Genomic DNA, 25950 nt, shown 5'->3' with positions numbered 1-25950 from the left:
TCAAGTTGTCAGTACATTTCTCATGTAAATAGTTGGAGTGAACTGAATTAACCTTTTTTTTTTTTGCACCTAGTAGCAATGTATTTCGCTGAAGTACAGTAATAATTTAACCCTTAAGGTCCTGCATTATTTTTGTTGAGCTGAAGAATAAACACCTTTATTGAGTTGACATATATTTATTGAGTCAGCATATATTTAAACACACTACTTCAGACTGGGACCTAGTATTCCTGCACATTTTATAAGCAGCCGATTATTAAGCAGTGCAAATTTACTTAAGTTAATTGTTTAGGCTTCTCATTACTTCCCCCACCCATCCTCTTCAGACAAGAGATCTGGGTTGCATGTTCCGCCTAGTGGAAAAGTCTCCATTAGACTGATGTTTGAATGTACACCTCAGTCTACTTCTTCTTGTACTATTTGATATTCTATTATATGAAACATACAGCTCTGATTAAACAATCATGCACCCGCTCTTAAGATCAAAGAGGACTCGACAGTCCTAGTATGGCAAAGAGATTACGGATCCTGAGAGCTGCATCTCCACCCTCCTCTTCTTATCTATTCTCTCATTCTTTACAGATTTGAAACAAAGAACAGATGGCTTGTTCCAGTCCCATGTAAAACTGCAGATGGGTGCTTAGATATAGCATCTCTTCATTGTATTTGTTTTGCATGGTCTGCATGTACTGGTAACCGTGCAATTCGATCAAGTCACTCATGAGTTGGTCTCCAAAACCCTGGGTGAACTGTCCTAATCTACTTTATTATCATACATGAACAATAATATTAACACAATAAGACTACTGAGTATGCATTTTAATATCAATACTGACATCTATCAATTGAAGTAAATAGTATCTTTCATGTTATATCTGTACAGGTAGGCAAAATGGGTTGAGAAAACTTGTCACCCATCAGTGTCTACAATTTTCACACAAACAATCCTGAAAAAAAACCTATTTTGTTCTAATACATGTAATGTCTGTTAAACCGCTTATACAGTGGCTTGCGAAAGTATTGACCCCCCTTGGCATTTTTCCTATTTTGTTGCCTTACAACCTGGAATTAAAATGGATTTTTGGGGGGTTTGTATCATTTGATTTACAGAACATGCCTACCACGTTGAAGATGCAAAATATTTTTTATTGTGAAACAAACAAGAAATAAGACAAAAAAAACAGAAAACTTGAGCGTGCATAAGTATTCACCCCCCCCAAAGTCAATACTTTGTAGAGCCACCTTTTGCAGCAATTACAGCTGCAAGTCTCTTGGGGTATGTATCTATAAGCTTGGCACATCTAGCCACAGGGATTTTTGCCCATTCTTCAAGGCAAAACTGCTCCAGCTCCTTCAAGTTGGATGGGTTCCGCTGGTGTACAGCAATCTTTAAGTCATACCACAGATTCTCAATTGGATTGAGGTCTGGGCTTTGACTAGGCCATTCCAAGACATTTAAATGTTTCCCCTTAAACCACTTGAGTGTTGCTTTAGCAATATGCTTAGGGTCATTGTCCTGCTGGAAGGTGAACCTCCGTCCCAGTCTCAAATCTCTGGAAGACTGAAACAGGTTTCCCTCAAGAATTTCCCTGTATTTAGCGCCATCCATCATTCCTTCAATTCTGACCAGTTTCCCAGTCCCTGCCGATGAAAAACATCCCCACAGCATGATGCTGCCACCACCATGCTTCACTGTGGGGATGGTGTTCTCGGGGTGATGAGAGGTGTTGGGTTTGCGCCAGACATAGCGTTTTCCTTGATGGCCAAAAAGCTCAATTTTAGTCTCATCTGACCAGAGTACCTTCTTCCATATGTTTGGGGAGTCTCCCACATGCCTTTTGGCGAACACCAAACGTGTTTGCTTATTTTTTTCTTTAAGCAATGGCTTTTTTCTGGCCACTCTTCCGTAAAGCCCAGCTCTGTGGAGTGTATGGCTTAAAGTGGTCCTATGGACAGATACTCCAATCTCCGCTGTGGAGCTTTGCAGCTCCTTCAGGGTTATCTTTGGTCTCTTTGTTGCCTCTCTGATTAATGCCCCCCTTGCCTGGTCCGTGAGTTTTGGTGGGCGGCCCTCTCTTGCCAGGTTTGTTGTGGTGCCATATTCTTTCCATTTTTTAATAATGGCTTTAATGGTGCTCCGTGGGAGGTTCGAAGTTTCGGATATTTTTTTATAACCCAACCCTGACCTGTTTGGAGAGCTCCTTGGTCTTCATGGTGCCGCTTGTTTGGTGGTGCAGGCTCTGGGGCCTTTCAGAACAGGTGTATATATACTAAGATCATGTGACAGATCATGTGATACTTAGATTGCACACAGGTGGACTTATTTAATTATGTGACTTCTGAAGGTAATTGGTTGCACCAGATCTTATTTAGAGGCTTAATAGCAAAAGGGGTGAATACATATGCACGCACCACTTTTCCGTTATTTATTTTTCAGAATTTTTTTAAACAAGTTATTTTTTTCATTTCACTTCACCAATTTGGACTATTTTGTGTATGTCCATTACATGAAATCCAAATAAAAATCAATTTTAATTCCAGGTTGTATGGAAACAAAATAGGAAAAATGCCAAGGGGGGGGGTCAATACTTTCGCAAGCCACTGTACTAGTAGCCTAGGGATCCGCATAGGTGGTGGGGCTTTGTGTTCAACTTGGTTTAAGAATTTTCATCATCCAATAAAACTACTACCTAGTTTTCCTTGTTTGCTGTGCATTGGACTTGATCTGCACATCAATGACCTTTACTTGCCACAAAGAGAAAGAACAAGTAATAAAGCATTGATTATATTTATTTGAAAAGAAAATACAGCTTTAAGATTTACTGTAACACATTTAAAGTCTCATTTACAATTGTGCTTTTGTCAATGTTTTAACAATTTAAACATTTCTTTTGAAAAGGTTGCCCATTAAATCTGCTTTGAAATCTATACTGCAGTACCATGCACCACAAGTTTCATACTCATGCTAACTAACTAGAAAATATTGTTTTAATTTGTATTTACAACTTGTAGAAATACTTGTATAACTTACACTACAACGTGATGCAAATCTGTATTATGTACAATTGTCTACATATAAGAAGTAATTGATGTTGTTTTAAATTAGTTTGCTAAGGCCAATTAGAAAAAAAAAAGTTTTGTTCTTATATATTCCAATAAGTCCAAAATATGCTTCCCACACCCTACACCTACAGAGGTATTATTCTGCTGCTTTACCTTTACACCTTCATTTAATTATACTAGATCTCTATTGCTTTCTTATTTTATAGAACATAAACATACAAAGTCAAATCCAAGTGTACTACATAATGCTTTTACAACACTTCACTAATAAGGCAAAATGGAGTACTTATTTGTTATTCGATTATGTTAAATCGGTAAACAGTATTTAGAAATATCTAACAATCTCACATAGATGTAGAGGAATACAGATGTGTTGGCAAAATGTTCTCGTTGCAACTCTAGTTGTAAAATTTGGAAGCCAATTAATTCATAGTTCAATTGTAAAAAGCATTTGATATACACATTATTCCAATTTATTTTGATGAAAAAGAATCAATATTATACAGAAACAGGAATTCCATACTGCAAGCTACACATTAGAAGTAACTGGGGTACATAGAGAGCTCAGGTTTTAAGAACTAAAAAGTAGTCAACTTTAACGTCAATGTGTACTATTTAAAATTAGACCTCTCAGGTGCTTTTGACAGCTCCTGTCAAGTTCAATGTAATAAATTAGCAGCACCTTTAATTAAAGCAGTTTTTTTACACTAAAAGAGAACATTACAAGTTTGTCCAGCTGGTTCAGAAAATGTAATCATTTGTCATTTTGAGTGATGGCATGGCATCTTGAACATTCTGGTCCAGCCTGTGATATTCCACGCTCCTTGAGCAGAAGCCATCTCTCCATCGTCTACTTTGAGCCAAAAGGACAATCTGCAAAAGAAATAACACTTTTTCACATACCATTTCAGAGGATGCAAGGAAAATCGTGACCCCCCCAGACCATTCTGTTAAGTCTTACCTTTCTCTTGTTATGGTAAGTAATGTACACAATGGCAACCAGGAAAGCAATGATCACCAGGTGGAAAAAAAAGTGGGAGTCTTCGTCTTCTGAAGCGTAAATGGAGGTGTCCTTGATGTGGACTGCAATCTTCTCTGCTCTCTCCTCTTCTTTGGTGTCAGGCAGGTCATCGCCTTTGTCCATGTCTTCAATAAGCTCGCTCTTGGCATTTATGTCATTCAACTGCTCCCGGTCAACTGGCATCTGCAAACCCGGATAATCGTCATCATAAAGGTCAATATCTATGATGGTGGTGGGAGATCTGTCTTCGTAACCAGGCCGCGTTGGCAGTAAGTCATCTTCCTTCAAAATCTTCACTTCAGTTGCAGCAAGGATAGTGGTGAGGAGAACTGGGGTTTTTTGGGGTTTTGGTTTGGCAGTTGTTGCAGTGGTGGTGGTGATAGTCCTACTTGTTATAGTGGTAACTGTAGTGCTCTTAGCTGTTGTAGGAGCTGCCACAGAAGTAACTAGTAGTGGTGCTGGTGTTGTGGTGGTTATCTTTGCTTCTGTATTTGCAGCTTTTGCTGCTGACTTGGTGTCTTTAGGTTTTATGCTTTGAGTTTCACTGGTCAAACCTGATGCATTTAAGAGCTTTTCTTTGTCTATGTTACTTGTACTGTTCAATGGCAGATCATTTTTAGTTGCAACTTCAGGGGTAGTTACCTTTACCAACACATTTCTAGGAGTGGAATTTGATGCTGTGAGAGAAAAAAAAAAAAGTTTTAATTGTTATAAACACAGATATCAGTGCCAAAGTGTGTCCCGATCTGTTCAGAATGTAACAAAACCTGGAATAAAAAAAAAAAAAAAAAAACTAGCTACTAAAACATAACAGATCTTAAATGCGACTTACTTTTACTGCTGAATAAATATAACGGAGGCGCAGATTCTTATTTATTCGAGCCCAGAAAAAAAAAAAAGGTTCCCCATTTCAATGAACCATTAACATGCTGGTCTAAAAGTAATTACCTTAGCTCATATATACACCTACTGGTAAATTCTCCCGAGGTCAGCAGTTTATATCAATGAAATGATTCATACTGCGGACACATACTAGACGCTGGAAAATGAATAGGACTGGCTCTTACAGAGCAGCACAGTGCATGACTTCTTGCTCTAAACGGGGCCATTCACATGTGAAAAGGTACAGCCTACAAACTAATTTCTAGCTACTTCTGAAAAGACCTTTGTTGCTTGTTCGTGGATTAGTTTTCGATGCTGTGACGAAGAACATTTAAAAAGGTGGAATATAAGTGATAGTAAAAACAATCACAGCATAAAGCATATTATTACCTATATTAAATCTAAAAAATAAGAAAAAAAAATTACAAGTTTGAGTGCTTTAAAAAAAAAAAAAAAAAAAAAAGTAAACCACATTATGAAGTTCAAACCAAATAGCTCATGGATGGTAACCCGCGAACAAAGTTAATCAGGTCACTAAAAATATATATATATATATATATATATATATATATATATATATATATATATATTTTTTCAAGAAAGCACGCCTTCGCAATCCATATGGAAAAACTACAACGCGTCTATGTAATTGCATTGTAGTTACATAACATTGTCTACAGAGTAAGCTGACGCATTATCTTTATGTGGTCTAAAACGAAATTATCACCATGATTTGGAATAAACATGGGACAAAGAATTGGACTTGGGACGCAACCCCCTTCCGTCCGGATTCGGAAAAACTTTGTTTCCCGTCTTGCAGTTTAGTACATCACCCTCCCAGCCAACCCTAAACCCCTGTACTACTGGGATCCCCACTCACTGTGTAAGTGCCTCCCCCCTCCTGAGTGGCCGAGCATGTGTAAGGCACAGTTGAGTGGGGTTTGTTACTACGGACTGTGGTAGTTCCAGCACTGTACAGAGACGACGAAACAAAACTGTTAATTTTGTTTTTACCAGAAAATTTACATTTAAACTAAAATTTACTGCACTCGTTTGACTTACCCAACAAACGTGTCTGACAAGTATGAATAGTAATAATATAATACCATCGCTGTTATTCAAATTAACAAAAGAACATAAATGGAATTTCCTATTTTCAACTTCCCTATACCGAACTGCATCAAAATACATCCCCTCCCCCAAGTTTGTGGTTCATTTTCCACGGTATTACTTTGACCTAGTGTGATTTAATTGTTCAACCCTTAATTAACTAACTAACTAATTAATCAATGCACTTACTATAGACCGATGAACAGCTCGAAGGAAGTAACAACGTAAATAGCAAAAACAGAGAGAGACAAGTCAAACGACACTCCATTTTCCTGCAGTCAGCCATCTTCCAAGCGGCTAAACTGAGGGGGCGCGGTTAAAATCCACTGATTCACCCAGCGACGAAACAAGTGACGCAGGACTGAAGTATACGTGTGATTACGCCTCTTGGCTTTTTTTCTATTGTTTTTTCATCAAAGGGATCGCAAATATACTGTATTTTGTTGACTATTAATTGAGCGCAGTAGGGATTCGAGGAAATGCATGCACATGGATTAGGGAGTGGTTAACAAGTTGAAAACAGAAAGTACCGAATAGAGGAGAAACCTCAAAATGGAGCGAGGTAACCGGTGGTGTATCACAGGGATCAGTAGGTCCGATCCTCTGCTCTTCCTGATCAATATTAATAACTTAGATTCTGGTATAGTAAGCAAACTTGTTAAATTTGCAGACGACACAAATAGGAGGAGTGGCAAACACTGTTGCAGCAGCAATGGTCATTCAAAATGATCTAGATAGCATTCAGAACTCCGCGGACACATGGCAAATTACATTAAATATATAAAAAGTGTAAGGTACTGCACACAGGCAATAAAAATGTGCATTATAAATACCATATGGGAGATACTGAAATTGAAGAAGGAATCTATGAAAAAGATGTATGAGTTTGTTGACTCAGAAATGTCTTCATATAGACAATGTGCTATAAAAAAGGCCAACAAAATGTTTGGATATATAGTGAAAAGTGTTGAATTTAAATCACGGGAAGTAATGTTAAAACTTTACCATGCATCAAGAATTTTGTGTTCAGTTCTGGTCACCTCTCAACAAAAAGGGTATTCCTGCTATAGAAAGAGTGCAAAGAAGAGCAACCACAGTTATCCCAGGTTTAAAAGGCATGTCATGCAAAAAGGCTAAAATAATTGAATCTATTCAGTCTTGAACAAAGAAGTCTACTCACCGATCTGATTCAGGCATTCAAAATTCTAAAAGGACAATGTCGACCTAAGAGACTTTTTTGACCTGAAGAAAAGAAACAAGGACCAGGGGTCACAAAAGGAAATTAGATCAAGGGGAATTCAGAACAGAAAATAGGAGGCACTTTTTTACCCAGAGAATTGAGGGGAGTCTGGAACCAACTCCCCAGTAATGTTGTGAAGCTGACACCCTAAGATCCTCCAAGAAGCAGCTTGATAAGATTCTGGGATCAATAAGCTACTAACAACCAAACAAGCAAGATGGGCTGAATGGCCTCCTCTTGTTTGTAAACTTTCTTATGTAATATGTAACCAGTCACATGTGTAACCTGTGTATAAAGTTATGCATTAGATTCAGGGCTTCTCAAACTCAGTCCTGGGGACCTCCTGTGGCTGCTGGTTTTTAATCCAACCAAGCTCTCAATTACTTAACTAGACCCTTAATTGAACTGATAATGTGCTTAATTAGACATGTTTGCTTATTTTCAGCTCTTAAACAGTTGCAGTTCAAGTTACTTATCCAATGTTATAGCTAACTTGAAATATGCAACTGTTCAAGAGCTGAAAACAAGTAAAAAGGTATAATTCAGCAAATTATCAGTTCAATTAAGGGTCAAGTTAAATAATTGAGAGCTCAGTTGGAATGAAACCCAGCAGCCACAGGGGGTCCCCAGGACAGAGTGAGAAGCCCTATGAAAATTCAGATTTGAGATCCATTAAAATATTTGTTGAAATTACAACACATAGCCAACAGTTAACTATGGGGGACTTGGTGAATCTGCAGAGGGTTAAGACAGCATTCTGCTGAGGCATGCTGCTGTTCAATCCTGGCTGCCTCTGATTGGTTACAAACGTCTCAGGTAGTTGGACAATATATTCTGTATATTCCCTTTGATTCTTTGAGATGAGAACGTGCAGAACTTTTAAGTCGTTCCAAAAAATCGTCTCAAATCAGCTGGGGCCGGAGTTTTTTGCTGTTGTGCTCCTTGTTTGTGGAACTCCATTCCAGTTGACATTAGGCAGGTGGAAACGTTGGATTCTTTTCAGTTGTAATTGAAAACATAATTTTTAAATGTGCTTTTATATAATTGGTTGTAGCTGGAGTGTATTGTAAATATGAGCTCCCTTTTTTTATTTTTTATTTTTTTTTATTTTGTACAGTACTCGGGATGCTATGTTGTATAAAAATACATTGTGTATTGATTAAAGTTGACAGGAACACATCATTCTTGTTTTCAACACCCACAGGCACAAAAGGTAACCAGATTTGTATGTACTCTATTATGAAGACATATTTTGTATGGGGCACCACAAGTTGAAAGAAACAAACCTCAATGGAACAAGTCCTGTGAAAGCCTGAATTACAGCTTTTTGAAAAGCTGCCTGTCACCGATATAATCACCAAAAATAACTTTTTTGGTAAAAGTCCTTGGCTTGGAGTCTGCAACGCTGCTGTCTGTGAAAGCTAAAATTCACCTTTGCGAGTGAAGCTGTTTTGTTGTTTTTCGTCTTGTGTTTCTGCAATGCCTTCTGTGGAAAAAAAATTAAACATCGCAGAAAAGTATATCAAAAAAAAATATGACCCAGGTTCTGAATTGCCTCAGGCCACAACCACACCAAATAACCACCTCATAGTGATGTTGAAACCAGTGAAAGGCATGGCTTAATTACGATTGTGTCCTTTGATAACAGAACTCTTAAACTCTTGATTGCCAAAAGGGCATGACTACTTTAACTGGAATACACAAACAGGACTGGGGTCAATTCATTTTTCAACTCCAATTCCAATACCTATTTAAAAGCAGTTACCAATTACAATTCGACTTCCTTCAAAGGAATGGAAATTAAAATGGTTATTTTAGAGACATAATTGTTGTGAATGATTTCTTAATTGCTTTAGCTTGAAGGCAATTTAATTGACTTACAGTGACTTCCTTTTAAATGTGTTGCCGAGAAGCTAATTTCAACAGAATACTGCTAATTGCAATTTTGATCAATGAAGTGTTGGAATTGATTAAAAGGGGATTGGAACTGTGAACTGATTTTAAAAAGAAATTGACAAATGGAATTAGAATTGAAAAGTGGTTTGTTTAGACAACAGCACTACTGTATAGCAAATGTTCAAAGGCTGCATTATCAGAACCACCCACAGCATTCTTGCTTTATTGCAGTCTATATTCTACTGTTCTGAAGAGTATTCTTATTTTTCAAAGAAGCGACCATGGACAATGTAAAGATAAAGTTATTTATTTTCAGGACTTTGCAGTACTGTCAAGTAGAGCGTGTATTGTACCTATTATACACCAACAATGGAAGATTACCATACATTTTCTATTGAAATGCACCAGTCTTTTAAAAAAAAAAAAACAAAAAAAAAACACATTTGATTTGAAGGTTGTTTGTTATAGGGTCCCAGTTACAATAATCCTTCCCTTCTTACGGCTCTCTCAACAGCATGTTTCCCTTGTATCCTGGGGAATAGGACAACCGTGCCTATACCATGATAGACCTCTGAGTACCAAAAAAGAGGATTTACAAAAATATTGCACACACAATTACTAGTGAAACATATGCATGAAATGTACACCACAGACAATTTAGTGCCTTTTAAAACTATAGTTGCATAAAGTTAAGGACAACTAAACCTACCAACAACAGACAATTCCCTTCTTCTTCATGTTTTTTAGCTTTTGAATTCAAATAGTAGCATTAAGTGGCAGCCATCAAGTCCTCATGCTGTTCAAACAGACCACAAGAATGTAACATAACATTTATGCAAAGCAGCACCACATACTGGCTAGAACACAGCAGTTTTTGTTTTGTTTGCCAAAATATGTATTCTTTCAAGTTGAAGCCATATTATATATATATGTTTTTTTTTTGTTTTGTTTTTTTACCCCAGTTCTTTGCAATAGGGTATGAAAAATAAAAGTGTTCACAAAATAAGATACAAAAACCCCCCAAAACACAGGAACTGTGATGCATTTGAAAAAAATCTAGATTCCTTTGAACTGTGTTTCTCACAGAGCTTATAAGGGTTAAGAAACGTTCCTGTATCGTTAAGGTTCAGTTGTCCTTTTACAATTGAACATCATCAGTAACAGGACTGACAGTACAATAATACTTGTATCCCACATGGTACACACACAAGGTAAAACACCAGGTTGTTAAGGTAGCTATTCTTTAAAGTATTTGGAAGGTAATGATTGTGCAGAGTGGTTGCCTATGCTTCGAACTCCAGTCCTAGACCCAGTTTATGGCCGCCAGCATTGACGTTTTTACCATCAAGCAGAGCCGAGAGTGTCAGTTTAATGCCTGCAGGAAATAAGAGAATTTTATCAGGGTGGTTTAAAGATTTGAAAATGCAAGCTTTGCTAAGTTTAATCTGAATAAACCCTTGAAAATCTACATAACCTGGCCTGTACATAAAGTGGTTTACAGATTAAAATAAAAAATATTTTTGTTCTGAATGTTTACTGTAGCGAAGCCCATTGCTCAAACTCTCACCTGGCATTAGGGTTTGAGTGTATCCTAATCCAATTAGACTGGAGTTGTTCACTTTGGCCTGTAAATAAAACACATTACATTCGTTTTCAAGACACTGAAATCACAAATACACAAATATATAGTCTACTAAAGAATAGAAAATTCATAACTGGGAATATATTGCTTCATTTAACACAGTGAAATGCACCTTTGAAAAACAGGTTAATGCATGGTGACCCTTCACTTTTGGGGATCCATTAATAAAACATCTCAAATGTTTTGATTATTCCTAACAAGAAATACTAGTTTATTACAATATATAATTAAAGATTCATTACATATTGAACAGGAAAGGTTTCTTATAAAATGCCTGTTACGGGAACACTGTACTGTTATGCAAAGCTACTGTTATTAACTGCCTAGTAATGTTTAAAACAACCTCCATACAAGTTATTGATGGCTTATTACAGATCCTTAAACTAAGGGCTATACTCTCATTTATTGTCATCAGGAACACTTTTTCTAAAAGGGGTTAAGGGAAAAAACATTAAAATAAAAAGAATAACAAAAAAAAGAAACTGAGGAGTTTTACAAACTTTAAAATGAAACCTCAGTTGTTTATTTCTGGTTGACTATCTTGACTGTGCTTTTGTCCTTTCTGGAAACCATGCTTTTGAGGACTTGGAGTAAATACAGTGCCTACAGAGAGTCTACACCCCCTTGAACTTTCACTGTGTGCTTTGGGTCATTGTCATGCTGAAAGGTGAACTTCCGTCCCAGTTTCAGCTTTCTTGCAGAGGGCAGCAGGTTTTCCTCAAGGATTTCTCTGTACTTTGCTCCGTTCATTTTCCCTTCTATCCTGACAAGTGCCTCAGTCTCTGCCGATGACAAACATCCCCATAACATGATGATGCCACCACTAGGCTTCACAGTAGGGATGGTGTTCTTTGGGTGATGCGCTGTGTTGGATTTGCGCCACACATAACGCTTTGCATTTAGGCCAAAAAGTTCAATTTTAGTTTAGTCAGGCCACAAAACTTTTTGCCACATGGCTACAGAATCTCCCGAGTGGTTTTTTGCATACTTCAAACGGGAATCAAGGTGGGCTTTCTTGAGTAATGGCTTACTTCTTGCCACCCTACCATACAGGCCAGATTTGTGGAGTGCTTGGGATATTGTTGTCACATGCACACTTTGACCAGTCTTGGCCATGAAAGCCTGTATCTCTTGCAAAGCTGCCACTGGCCTCTTGGTAGCCTCTCTGATCAGTCTCCTTCTTGCTCGGTCATCCAGTTTGGAGGGACGGCCTGATCTAGACAGGATCTTGGTGGTGCCATACACCTTCCACTTCTTAATAATCGTCCTGACCGTGCTCCAAGGGATATCCAAGACCTTTCATATTTTTTTTATACCCATCCCCTGATGTGCCTTTCAACAACTTTGTCCCAGAGTTCTTTTGAAAGCGCCTTGGTGCTTATGGTTGAGTCTTAGCTTTGAAATGCACTACCCAGCAGAGGGAACCTACAGGAACTGCTGAATTTATCCTGATATCATGTGAATCACTACAACTTAACACAGGTGGAGGCCACTTAACTTGATGTGTGATTTTTAAGGCGACTGGTTACACCTGAGCTAATTTAGGATTGCTATTACAAGGGGGGTGGACACTTACCCAACCAAGCTATTTCAGTTTTTATTTTTAATTAATTTTCTACAAATTTCTAGAATATTTTTTTCACTTGGAAGTTGTAGGGTAGGATGTGTAGATAAATGAAAAAAATATATATTTTAATGGATTTAAATTCCAGGCTATAAGGCAACAAAAGGTGAACATTTTGAAAGGGGGTGTAGACTTTCTATAGGCACTGTAGCTTTGGGATTCTTGCCCTGGCAGTTCCAATACAGTGTCTGGTACCTACCGAGAACGATGCATCAGCATCGATCTGATATTTAGCAGCAATTCCGAAGTGGGTGTTGCTGTTTCCAGCTGTCCACGCCAGATTGACAGCCGTTTCCAGATTGTCATTCACCTTCTGATAAATGGAGCCTCCAAACTCTGTCCCATCATTCCTGCAGTGAAGAACCCACATTAAACAACTGAGATCTTGCAGCCCTGGTCAACATGGTTAAAGTGCACTAACAGAACAAGTGATATTACATGTGTGTGTGAGAGGAATGTTTGGCATAAGTGAAGAGTCTGAAAGCCTGGATCTTATTCAGCATGTCAATATAATCTGCACAGACACACTCGGGGTCCTACATTTTTACAATATTTGTTACAAAATCAAAACAGAAATGTTTCTTACAAAACAAAACTTTTATTTGTAGTCATTTGGCTTTTAAATCACAATGTTTAGGTTTGTTTACACTATGTCTGAAAGGTAATGTCACTGCTTTTAATTGGCTTCCCTAAGGTGTGATGTTTGAAGCAGGTGACATCAACCATCCCAGTACTGAGAATAAAGGGTGGTAGAAAGATGATGTCAGAATAGGGTTTGTGATGTCCCAGCTTATGGTACGCAATTGGAGACTATTAAAACAAAGCACACACCCCCCCCCACCCCCCCAAACACCCACTGACTATTATAAGATCTGAATGGATTGGCAAGCACGCTTTAGTATGTTTTTACACAAACATCCCTTTCAGTTCCGCTGTTATCTTAGTTGATTCATGTTACTGCAGTGCAGAAAAAAAAAAAATGCTGTCATTATATGAGATGGCCATATAACGTTCTTTGAGTTCGTACAGTTATTGCATCATGTTGACCTGACATATTTATATAGCACGAGTCAACAGTATGAAATAAGCATCCAGCTGCTTTAAACTGCGTGTGAGGTCCAATTTCACACATGCTGTTTAATTTAATTTTTTTTTCAATGTAAAACAGGTTTAAAAGGCATTGAACCACAAAAGGACACTCAGTACTGTATCTCCAGACAAGCCCCACCCCTTGTTCGCTGTATTTTTCACATACCTCTTTATAGACGTGCATACTGATAAATCCTCTCCTGATCACTCGTTTTATCACCAAACTCCTCAATAATGTGATCCAAGTCATTACTTTATTACTGTAACATCTCAAAAAGCTCTGCAAATGTCTGTGATATTCTTTGAGTGCTGGATGCAGACACAGCTATCTCCTTTGTTTATGTCCATGTTATCTCTGTAGTGCGTGGGGCTATGAGATACGCCCCCTCTTTTTTTTCGGCTTCATTCGGCTCCTATTGGTCTCACTCGGCCATTGATAGGTTTTCTCTGCTTTTTTCCGGAGAAAAAACGACTAGAGACCTGTTCTTTATGTCTTTTTGATGATTTTGGACAGGGTCCGACATCGGACTGGAAAGGGAAAATTGTAATGTCAGACTTGGTCCGACACAGGACCGCAAAGGGTTAAAGTAACCTTAGTATTTTGCCTAGGTTTGCAAATTCAACTTCGCCAGTTCTCATACATGGTCACAGTAATATAGATTGCAAATGTGACTGTATTTATCCATGTATATGTTTGTAACACTATGCCTAGTGCTGTCACTCTTCCTTTCCCCCCCCTGCTGGTACACTTACACATTTGTGTGAAGCTGGAACTCGTCTGTCTTGTAGCCAACTGCGAAGTTGCTCTGTGTGACCCTGGATTTCCCTGCCTCAAAGGTCATCTGGTAGCCAGCAAGCCAGCCGTCGTAGCCGAAGACCGCCGCTCCGCGCACAGAGGGCCCGGCGATATCAAAGTCCACGTCGCAGCCGACGTTGATGTGTTCCCTTTTGTAACCGGTCTTAATCTTGCCACTCTTTTTTCTGCGTCAAAAGAATAAAACCATGGCTTACATGCTTGAACAGAAACAACTGCTTTCCAAACTACAGCAAGTCACTTCTGGTTGGAAAACAAATCCATTAGAAATGGCACACTGACAAGAGTATTAATAAATAAATAAATAAATAAAAACCGTTGGCCTCACTATATATTTGTACATACAATTCAATTTTTAAAAAGTATTCTACCAGCACTTTTTGTAACCAGGTAAAATATCTATAATGCTGTCATTAAAACTACTTACCCTGTGTTTGGTGAAAACGAAGAGTCGAAGGTCAGCTTCAGTCCTTTGGCAAGCTGAACAGAAAGGAAATCCAAGTTTTGCATGTAAGGGTTTTCATTTGTTTCAGAGAGACTGCATTTCAAAGTGAATGCCCTCTTTGCGTTCAGTTACCTGGTCTTCGATGGTTATCTCTGTGCCTAAGGTGTTGTCTGTGTTCCACTTCTCCGTGAACGACAGGCCGTGCTCCGCCCACTTGTACTTGGTTTCAAGGCTGCCCGCTACTTTGCTGGTCTCTGTGTTTGCAGACCCTGAGCTTGTGAATTCCTAAAGTCATTTGGATTTGAAAGGAGAAGCTTATGAATCATGTGCAGTCATTCCTGACTGCAGTAATACAATCCTAAAACCTACCAGCATACGCACCAGTAAACAGCTTATAATTGCTGATGGAACCCTTTCTTTAAGCATGCAGCACTGTAGACTGGGATATAGCGGTCTCAGGCTTTCCCACATGGAACATTCATATTAATATTCATAAGAGATGCATGCTTACACATGTAATACTTTATACAGTAAATGTAACAGTTTGATTCTACAGTAGCACCTGAGCATTGAGCAGGTTCTAATCTTCAGTATTCTATAAATCATTACCCAAAATATTTGTCTACTAGAATTAGGGGTCATTTTCAACTGTATACTCCGCAAGGATTAGCCACCAGTGGATTTTATTGGTGCTTTTCACAGAGGGTTTGATGGTATGTATGACATTAGTAACAGCAGACCAACCTACCAGTCCATTTTCTGACTTTGTTTTCAAATCAAGCTTGATCAGACCAAAACCTTTAAGAAAATAAAAGAATATTGAATATTAAAAAACCCTGGCATCTCACAAGAATTAAGTCATGGACTCTGCAAAGGGGTTGCTGATCGACACTGGCATCTTCAAAACAGCTGGTTCATGCAGCCTCGTTATCTTTTTATTATTTACTCTAAAATCTAGTACTGGTTATGTGCACGCTATAATGTGTTAAAAAGTAGCATATAGTCTTTCAAAGCCATCCATAACAATAGAAATGAAAAGCACATTTAGGAAAAAATATATGAAAATCAAGATATTTACCATATCCCTTAGTGAACACATCTCTGGCTGACTTGCCAAGATCAATATAAGTTGGTGGGACTGCCATTATCTGCAAAACAAGCAAGCACATTTATTAAAATGGGAAGCAAGGGAGGATTTCACATGAATCACCGTTCTGATAAACTACTGTTAGATGCTGAAGAATCTGATGTTGTGAATCAACATTCTCCAGGCTGGTTCACGGAACTCATGACTGTCAGGACTAGGAAAAAATGCTGCAGATACTTGTAATGCTGGTGTTCCACACTCTGCTCCAAGAAAACTTTGTGCAGTACAATAAACTGGATTGAATGCACCAGAAAAGCTAGGCATTCCCAACCACCACAAGAGCAGTATGAATTTCTATTACTGCCAATGAATAGATTCAAACTGGTAAGAGGCGTATTATCCCATAGCCAGGGTACTGAAGCAAGCAACTCACTCAACCTTCATACTTACAGTAACTATGCTGCCTCTGGAAAATTTGTAGGTTTTTTGATGCAGTAAACTGTATGAAGCTGGAACGTTTTATTCCCAGTCTTGCAAACTAAATTCCAATTTAAAAAGTATTATTATTATTATTATTATTATTATTATTATTATTATTATTATTAGCAATATAAACTGGATCAATCAGCTGCCAAAGATAACGTCTTTTTAAAATATATGAATTAAGAACTATGTGATTGTCCTCATTTGGCCAATTGCTTTCTCAAAGAAAATGTCAAAATACTTCAGAACACTGATCTGTTTGACTACAATAGAGAGTGACTGGTTGTTTGTGTCTTGGTTCGAAGGCGGCAAGGTTTGTAGAGAATTATATCCAGCAGTGTTTTATCGCATATCCCTCCCTCCGTCCCTCCCTGCTCCTTTGTTACAGACAGAGGCTTACCAAAACTGCTGTCATTGCCAGTTTACCTGAACTGACACTAATTTGTCAAGGCATTTTGAGATACTATATGGAGCAAAAATAGGGCACACATAAAACATGCCTATTATTTAGGAATCAGGCTCTTTACCCACATTGTGGTTATGTCATTATGTCAGTGCTTTGTTAAACTGGGATAGAAAAAATTAATTACCCACGACCAGCATAATAACTACATTTGGTTGGTGGAGGTATCCAATAATGGGTAAGAAGATTCTAAGACAAGCGCCACAGGTTATAAAGGACACCCGCTATTAGAAACTGTGTCATCATTTTTTATGACTGATAAATTTAAAATCAGTCCTGCCTTATCTTAGTGCCGGATGTTAACGTAAGCCATTGGAAATCACATTGGAACCTCATGGGACTCCAAGGTCTCAGTCTGAGGCAGTGTAGAAATAAAGTAACATTGTCCTGTTCTCATGTACATTCTGTAAAGGCGCTTCCTTTTTCAATTGTAAAGCTTCATTTCAACAAAAATAAATTCAGGAATGAAAGGGTTAGATGCTTTAACAATCACAGCAATTTCACAGGAACACGCCACAGTTCAAAATGTTTTGTGTCTACATTCACAAGCACGAATTCATTTACAATGCTGCTTCTGACCGATGTAACAGAGCCTAAAGTAGGAGTAGGAATCTAAGAAACACAGTGATCCAAACCTGATCTTCAGCCGATAAAGACTCAAAGTAACCCACTCCTTACTCTCACTGCAAGCCAAATTATGTTTCAAAGGCGAAAAAACAAATGCAAAAATATGACCAATATCAGGCATGTATAATTCATGGTAGTGGCGTGCATGCATGTGTGTTCTCAAGGAGTGCCACTTCAATAAGAAATTCCCAGAGGGGAAAGAGCTAGTCACAAGCAGCCTTTAGCATACAGGACACAAAGATAACCCTGGTGATGCTGCAACCTTCATGGACAGCTCTTCACATACAAAACACAATGATAACAAATCAAGTCAAATCCCTGTGCTGTCTGTACTAACAGGCAGAGAGCTGCATTTCTTCTCCCTGTTGAACTGTAGCCCTGCATACACCCACCTTCCTCTAGTAATGGGGTCTTGTGGAAATGAGACTGAACATATATGAGATTACGTAAGGCTGTGCTTTATTTATTTATTTATTAATTTTTGTAACCCGTGAAACAGCAACGTTTTAATAGTAAGCATTGATATAACAATGCCGTGCAGTCCACCCCTGAAGATAAATGATGCAGGCAGTACGTAACCTTTTCAATGTATAAAGGTCACCTCACACCACTCGTCCAATACAAGTGTTAGTCTGTGTCATGCCTGTCGTATTGTATTTTAGAGGTCACCACTATTAATTTTAAAACAGACTGTAAAACATAAAAAAAGGTTAAACACATTGGACAGTAGTATTGATATAATGCTGTACATATATGCATGTACATTATATAGATATATATATTGATATTATATATATATTGATACTATATATATATATACAGACGAATTTTACGGTTATGATGTGTCGAATCTGGTTGTTTTATCTAGACACACATTAGAACCGCCACTGATCTACCGTATTGTTAAAATTTGCTGGTTTCCAAATATGCTGGTTACCGTAGATTATTAATATACCTTTGTTAATAATAGGCCGCATTTTATATAGAATTGTGCAATACTAGCAATACGCAAAAGAAAAGCAAGCTGTCCACGCGTACATGCGACTGCACAACACAGTTAAGTACTGCTTGGTCTCCGTCTCAATCTCGAGTCTGTCTATTTCTAACAACCCCCAGCATCTTCTTCAAAACTTTTTTTTTTTAATTTTTATTTTGCACTTGAAGCTACGTACGTAGGTGGCTGGTATTGCGGTAGCTAGAAGTGACATATCTGCAATGACACTAGACTTGTAGGAATTACACCACGACTACACCGCGGCCTTAGCCGCTGCACTGCAGCATCAGTAACTTGCTGGGAAATGTACCTCCGTTTCCTGGCATTCGTGTGTTTTAACACGTCTGTGCTTCATCAAGATCGATATACCACAGATGACGGGGGTGTATTCAGGTATTTTAACGTCCGTTCGGTATATTTCCCACTTACCTTCAGTGCAGCTGTGAGACCTTCCTGCAAGAATCCTGTTAAACTGAGAAGGGGATGAAAACGGGGGAGGTGACTGCCTGCATACTGTCATCGAAACGCATACGTGCAGGGGCGGAAGAAGCAAGCACACCCCTCCCTGTTCACTCAAAGACAGTAAAAAAAACAAAACAAAAAAAAACAAACATGAAGGTTTGAACATGTTGAGGTACCAACGTGTTTGACTCACAAGTCACAATCCAACATCAGACACAATCCGATTCCTCGTGTTTAAACACAAGCTTCGTTTTACTTTGCACAGAGGATGTGTTAGGTAAATCTGATTGACACCTCACTGTTTCCCTCGGCGGGGAATACCCAGACTCTTGGTGTGCTGTTGCAACTTCAAGGTTGGGTAGTGTCGATGATCTTGGAAGAAATCACAGTATAAAATGCTGATGGTTTTTCAACAGGGTTGACAACTTGTGTAGTGTGTTTATGTGGTGCAACCTGTCCATAGCTGTGTGTTTAGCTGTTATCCCACACACTCTGGGATGACCACAATGACCAGTGGGAAATTTCATATGCCTTCAGTTTTGTACACTGCACTATATATAGTGCATGCATATAGTTTGACTGCACCACAGTAAGGTCGAGAGTAAGGACAATAGAGATAAGGAAGTAGAAAAAAAATCGAACCTCAGAAATGACACGTTTTTGTTTGTAGATTCCAGCAATTCAATCAAAGTTACTGTTTCAGTTTGTGCAAAAGAGAGGAAACCATTGTTCTTTGTACTCATAAGCCAAAAGCATTCATAGGAATTATCACCACCCATTCTCGCATGCTGTTGCTAATGCTCCCATCATCTCTGATGACAGCAGGACTATGTGTTTTCCAAACTGTATGGACTGTTCAAAGGCTTGAATAGTAAACCTATCTGAAAATAATTCAAGCAGACAAATGTTTTGGATACTGCCTTCAAAAGGATACTGACAACACAGTGAAGTATATTGACATCAACAACAAACAAGCAAAAAAACCAAGTTCTCCAGTTTTTTCCTTTCATATATAAACTCTGGTAAAAGTTAAAAACATACACAAGAAAACTTCATCTCCCACTGCTGAACATTTCAGATCCAACAATTTTCAATGCCAGGGTCCATGACATTTCCATTTGTAGTAAAGCTTGCGTTTATTTATAGCTTGCCAAAAGAAACAAAGGATTGGCTTGTACAAGTGCAGTGTACAAAATTGAAGGCATATGACATATATACCATTGTTAATATGTAAAAGTATCCATCAGAGTGGTTGAAGACCTTTGCAGTGTCTGTCTACTTGGGCTTTGCATTGCTGCTGTCATCCTTCATGATTACTGTAATTGACAACTGGGTGCCTCCCAAATACCTGATTCCCCCACTGCCACTCCTTTAGCAAAGTTGGCCACGTGAAGTGGACTTTTACCCTCACTGAAGCGAACGCCTTGTTGCTGATAGTAGTTTGGAGCTGTCAGTGCTGCTTTCTTAGATACAAGCAGGTCTGATACTACAAATATTCATACTGTTTGACATATATTTATTTTTTACATGGGTCCCTGTTTACAAAACTTGTGCTATTAGTTTTGTGAAGGTCCCTAGTCGGCAGATATTTTCTGTTCCTCATGGGCACACTATACCTAGACTGAAGCCTGACTATGTATGGCACTGTTCTTCCTGTCCCTGGAGCCCATATTGAGTGTGCATCAAAGGTCAGAGAGTTGGAATTGCACTGGTATACATAAGTGGTATAGAATAACAAAACCAAATTGCAAATTTAAATCTTGTAGTTGTTGGGTTTTTTTCTTTTGACTAGTTACTGTTACAGTTTTATATTTTAGCAACTTGACAGCTGATGTGAGTTCCAGATAAAATGACAACATAAAATTGTAGTCCAGAGGCCTTTTATGTTTTAAACTGGCATTTTTTTTTAACCTTTAACAGCTGGATATGTAACCCTCTTCGGTGTATAACAAGCTGTTGAAGGCTTTGCAGCTGTTCAGTAGCACTTTTTTCTCATGAGTTCTTTTTCCAAGTGTCTTTCCACAATGTCATAGTGTTACGTTCACCCATAGTTCTTGTCTCATTCTCTATGTGCCAGAGTCTACAACCTCGAGTGGTCTTCTGAAGTGTTTTGTCAACTTCTGTCAACAGAGTTCAGGCCAGAGTTCTCTATATCTATGCATTTACCCCATAGGTTTCACCCTTCCCTTGTCCATTGAGCACTTCCATTCTAATAATTCTCTCACAATTGTAATTCTAAATAGACTGAATGATGTGTAAAGGTGAGATGTGAAGTTAACATTTTTTTTTTCTTCAAATGTCTTTTCATTACAAAGGTAATTGGAAAGCCTGTAGTTTTATTGAGACAGATTTGAAACTGATAGCTGGTGGGGGTTTGCCAATAACAGGGTCTCATAAAATGTGTGGAGATTATCTGTACAGTGAACATACAGTTATACTTGTGATGACCTGCCTCTTTATCATTGAATTTAAGTGGCACACAGTGCATACACCTTGTACTCATACACACAATAAGAGTCTGATTCAATAGAATACCATCAAAACAAACAACAAAAGTTTTTAATTCTAATGGGACATTCATTATGAAAATTTCAATATAAAAGTAATTATTTATAAATGTTCTATGATGTGTTTCAAATTTGAAAACAATTGATCTTTAAAATCATTGACAGCAGTTTGTTTGGCTTTTTTTTTTTTTTTTTAAACTTTTGTGCAAATTACACAGTAAAGGCTTTCAAATCTCATGTATTGTCTCATGTTTTAGTTTCTATAAGCAGCTTGGGTTTGCAAGGTTCTGTTGTTTAGTTTTGGTTTTACTGGTATTCATTGTGAGAAGTCACCTCAAATCAAGTTAATACCGTTTTATTTGTATTTGTTTTAGATTCTCCAAAGGAATTCTGCATTTACCACTGGATTTGTATGTTTCTTTGTGTGATGGATGATTGGCATTCTGTCTGAACAAGATCACTTCACCATTGATGTAGCTGTAGTGTATTATTTGACAACATGATTGTTCTGGCATTATCATGTAATGGCAAATAATCAAGTAAGTTAAGCTAATAAACAGTTATTCTTTCTTTTTACTGCCAGCATTACATTTTTACCCCATATAGTAACAGATAAACAGGGTAATCCACAACAATTCAGCACCCACTTTCTTCTGGTGTCAAGTTTTTTCTCTCATTTATTTTTAAAAGAAATAAGTATAATACAATAAAGTTAAATGGCAAGAAATACATATACGAAACACAACATTTGGTTTATTTCATAAGGTTCTAATCATAATATGGTACTCAAAGGGTTAACAAAGCAAGAGTTAATTTAGGTGTTTTCCACACTGCTGTAATAAATAATGTTTTACTGAATCTGTTTGTCATGTGTCAGTTTAGCTTTGAAGCATCGATCACCAACCAGAAAGCATTTCAGCTTAATCATGTTTCTTTTTCTTTTCCCCCCTAAGGATCTGAATATAGCTTCTCCTAGTAGCTACCTGTCTCGGGTGTAGTGGTTTAAAATAGTTCAGTTTTTGGAGGAGAATGTACAAGGGGTTGTGCCGCAATTCTTTTTGTGAGCAGTCTCTCTGCCCTTTTACCAAGAGTAGATTCAACTTCCTTCAAAGTCTTGGCTAGATTTTGCTGGACTTGTGTTGTTTGAGGAAACAAACGCAGGATTTACATAATGAGTTCTACAGTGGAGGCCTAGCCAGTGTCTGAGGAAATGGGATGTTCTGCCTGAGAGATTTTATTTTAATATTTTTTTTTTTTCTCATAATCAGGACACTGAAGACAAACGCGTGCCTCACAGCCAAACAGTAATGATTGCATTTACCTGGGAGGCACTTTACAACCAGGATTGGAATGAACTACATGAATGAAGTAACAATAAATAAATAGAGAAAAAGAACCCTGACATTTATTGTAGAAAAACACAACCACCCTAGGACACATTCTGAGGAGTAGAGAAGCCATAGCTGGAAGATATTTCAATAACCACTGATTAATCTGCTCATCATGCAATCCTTATGGTATAACCAACTGAAACATAACTGTGTCAGAGTTGTACAAATACAAAAGGACCAAATGGTGACACAAATGGTTAAAAGATTGATATATTGCTAACAATTTGTTGTTATAAGAACGACAAATGCAGACCAGTATTAAGCACAAGCACAGTGAAGATATACATTATATAAATACAGAAATACCTACTGTATAAAATACAACAATCCAGTAATTATTTTTACAATTTCAGTGCAGTTTCTACAGTGTGAAAATGGTTGAGAAGATTTGCATGATTTACTACATTTCTTGTTAACGGTAACATGTTTTGTTTCTACAAAATTGCAGGGATGTGGTAAAATGTTCATTTGAAACTAAGCCAAACCCCTTAACTTCCTTTACTATACTATGCACAGTGTTATACATCTGATGTTTGTGTAACACTTGCATTTGTGGACTGCTGTCATTAAATGTTCCGAAACTTAAAAAAGGCAAAGGTTCAGGATTCAAAATCAAGACAGACGTCATACACATTTCTGTTATTGACCTTGACTGGTAAGTTCGCTTTCTTTAACTACTATAAATTGTAATTGCTTGAGGAGTGGTACAAAGAATCCTTGTACTGTACTGTGATAGAGGTGCCAAAAGATGGCGCTATTACCAGCATAATTGTCGATATCCTTTAACATGAGAAGATGGCGGTGAAATACTTTTCACAGTGTAATTAGGTCAGTATGAACTTATTATTTAAAAATATATGTATTTGATAAATTAACATTAGTGTTCCAGTTTTTTATAACACATTTGATACACTTTTTTTTTTATTTTTAATAATATTATTAATAATAGTATTATTATTGGAAAGTAGTTTTTTCTTGAGTACTGGTAAATGTGATTTTGTTTAAATATCCCTAAATAACAATGGGTATTCCAAATTTAATATGTACATTATTGAGAGAGAATTGAGAAAAGTTGACAAACTCAATAGGAATGAACTACTTGATTATAAGAAAAGGGAAGAAAGGGTTAAGAGTACCATTAATAACACTATGTAACACAATTTTTGTTCCTGGGTAGTAAGTGTTATTTCCTAATTGCTTATGCCTCAAAAGTATAGGAAATGGCTATTATTCCCTACAAACTTTGCTTTTGTGACCAGGACAGTGATAGTTCAAAATATCACTATTTCCAATGGGAAAATGGGCAAATGTGTGTCTTTTTGTTCACATAAAGTCAGAAAAAAACAACATATGAATCCAAATTAACATGTATTTATATTAAAGTAATACAAAGATGACTACAAAAGATTTAGAAGCGAGTAGTTTTTCGAAAAACTACTCACTTCTAAATCTTTTGTAGTCATCTTTTAATTTGGATTCATATGTTGTTTTTTTCTGACTTTATGTGAACGAAAAGACACACATTTGCCCATTTTCCCATTGGAAATAGTGATATTTTGAAATATCACTGTCCTGGTCACAAAAACAAAGTTTGTAGGGAATAATAGCCATTTCCTATACTTTTAAGGCATAAGCAATTAGGAAATAACACTTACTACCCAGGAACAAAAAAAAAACATTTTTTTTGTTACACAGTGTAATGACATATTCTAAATTATTACCTAGCATTACAAAAATAGTTTGGAGGCATTTAGGTTTACTTCATAATTAATAATTCAGACAAAAAATGAAAAAAATATTTCCAAAAGCACTGATTGTAGCCTTTAGAGGGGATGCAAATTTATCTGACATTTTAGTCCACAGTAAACATAAAGGGGTCTTAGATACATTAAGGGACATTGCAACACATGTAAAGTGTGCAACTGTAGTGGTAAAGATAAAAGTGAAATCACAAATAAAGAAAATAAATATTCAGTCTTAAAAAATCTGTCATGTAAAGATAGCAATCTGGTATAATTTGCACAAAATGTAATAAAATAAAATCTGTAGGAGAGACATGTACATCATTATATAAAAGAATACAGAACCACTTTTCAAATATATTTTAAAAATAAATGAACCAATATTTCAGCACTTTACAAGGAACAGTAGATCGTTACATCATTAGCTACATAGTGAATGACATCACAAATGCATTACATTTAAAGAGAAATAAATTTGAGGTTACCATGGCATCAAAAAGGCTATAAATACCTCCAATGTTAGTTTTCAAAGACACTTGCCCTTGACAAAGGTATGTTAAGCATACAGAAACGTTGGGAAGTTGGCTTTTTGGGGGGCACACATCTTTTTTTCTGCTAAAGGACAGAAAGAAAAGCCTTTTCATTCAAGGCCTTTTGTGTATTATTCTGAAGTTGACTTTAAAATCACGGTGCACATCACACCTCTGTAGCGACAACCAGGGTATTTAGTACATCTGAAAATTAGGAAGGGCCAGAGCATTATTCAATCTACTGCAGTAACAGTGCTGATGATGACTGCATGCGAACCTTACCCTTCATTTCAATGAGAAAGCTTTATAGATGCAGTATTATACAAGAGAAACCTCTCTTCAGTATGTGACCGATGTACCTGTTAAAATGTAGTGCAAGTAGCACCCAGTCCAGGAATTGTATTATACAAATGAACCCTCTCTTAAACATGTGACTCATTTACCTGTTAAAATGCAGTGCCACTAGTACCCAGTTCAGGAACTGTGGTTCGTAAAATGGTTACTTCTTGATCAACTCTAAATAATTGAATATAATTATTTCCAGGTTAGTTAGTTGCTTTCATCTTATATTTCATTCTTGCTGTTATCCAGCCTTAACTATCTCCTGTTTATATGAGCTATTTTAAGCATAAAACAGGGGTACAGTGGCTTGCGAAAGTATTGACCCCCCTTGGCATTTTTCCTATTTTGTTGCCTTACAACCTGGAATTAAAATGGATTTTTATTTGGATTTCATGTGATGGACATACACAAAATAGTCCAAATTGGTGAAGTGAAATGAAAAAAATAACTTGTTTCAAAAAATTCTAAAAAATAAATAACGGAAAAGTGGTGCGTG

The 25950-nt window shown here is 37.3% G+C and overlaps 2 protein-coding genes across 2 annotated transcripts; both read right to left on the bottom strand.

Moving 5' to 3' along the window:
* Positions 1-2772: 2772 nt before the first annotated feature.
* LOC121324670 (keratinocyte-associated transmembrane protein 2-like) lies at positions 2773-6392 on the bottom strand. The gene is made up of 3 exons (XM_041266780.1): positions 6266-6392; positions 4025-4761; positions 2773-3936 (listed from the first exon to the last, which is right to left on the bottom strand). Exons 1-3 carry the CDS (start codon positions 6360-6362, stop codon positions 3805-3807), a joined length of 966 nt encoding a protein of 321 aa, XP_041122714.1. The 5' UTR covers positions 6363-6392; the 3' UTR covers positions 2773-3804.
* A 3111-nt stretch (positions 6393-9503) lies between these two features.
* Positions 9504-19011, bottom strand: vdac1 (voltage-dependent anion channel 1). Its single transcript, XM_041266774.1, has 9 exons — positions 18910-19011; positions 15905-15974; positions 15575-15624; positions 14959-15111; positions 14809-14861; positions 14321-14548; positions 12678-12828; positions 10780-10837; positions 9504-10587 (listed from the first exon to the last, which is right to left on the bottom strand). Exons 2-9 carry the CDS (start codon positions 15969-15971, stop codon positions 10496-10498), a joined length of 852 nt encoding a protein of 283 aa, XP_041122708.1. The 5' UTR covers positions 15972-15974; positions 18910-19011; the 3' UTR covers positions 9504-10495.
* Between the last annotated feature and the right edge of the window lie 6939 nt (positions 19012-25950).

This window comes from Polyodon spathula, chromosome 12 (assembly GCF_017654505.1).
Source record: "Polyodon spathula isolate WHYD16114869_AA chromosome 12, ASM1765450v1, whole genome shotgun sequence".
NCBI classification, from domain to species: Eukaryota; Metazoa; Chordata; class Actinopteri; order Acipenseriformes; family Polyodontidae; genus Polyodon; species Polyodon spathula.
Note: the sequence above shows the minus strand (reverse complement) of the source record. Positions and strands in the feature narration are given on the sequence as shown.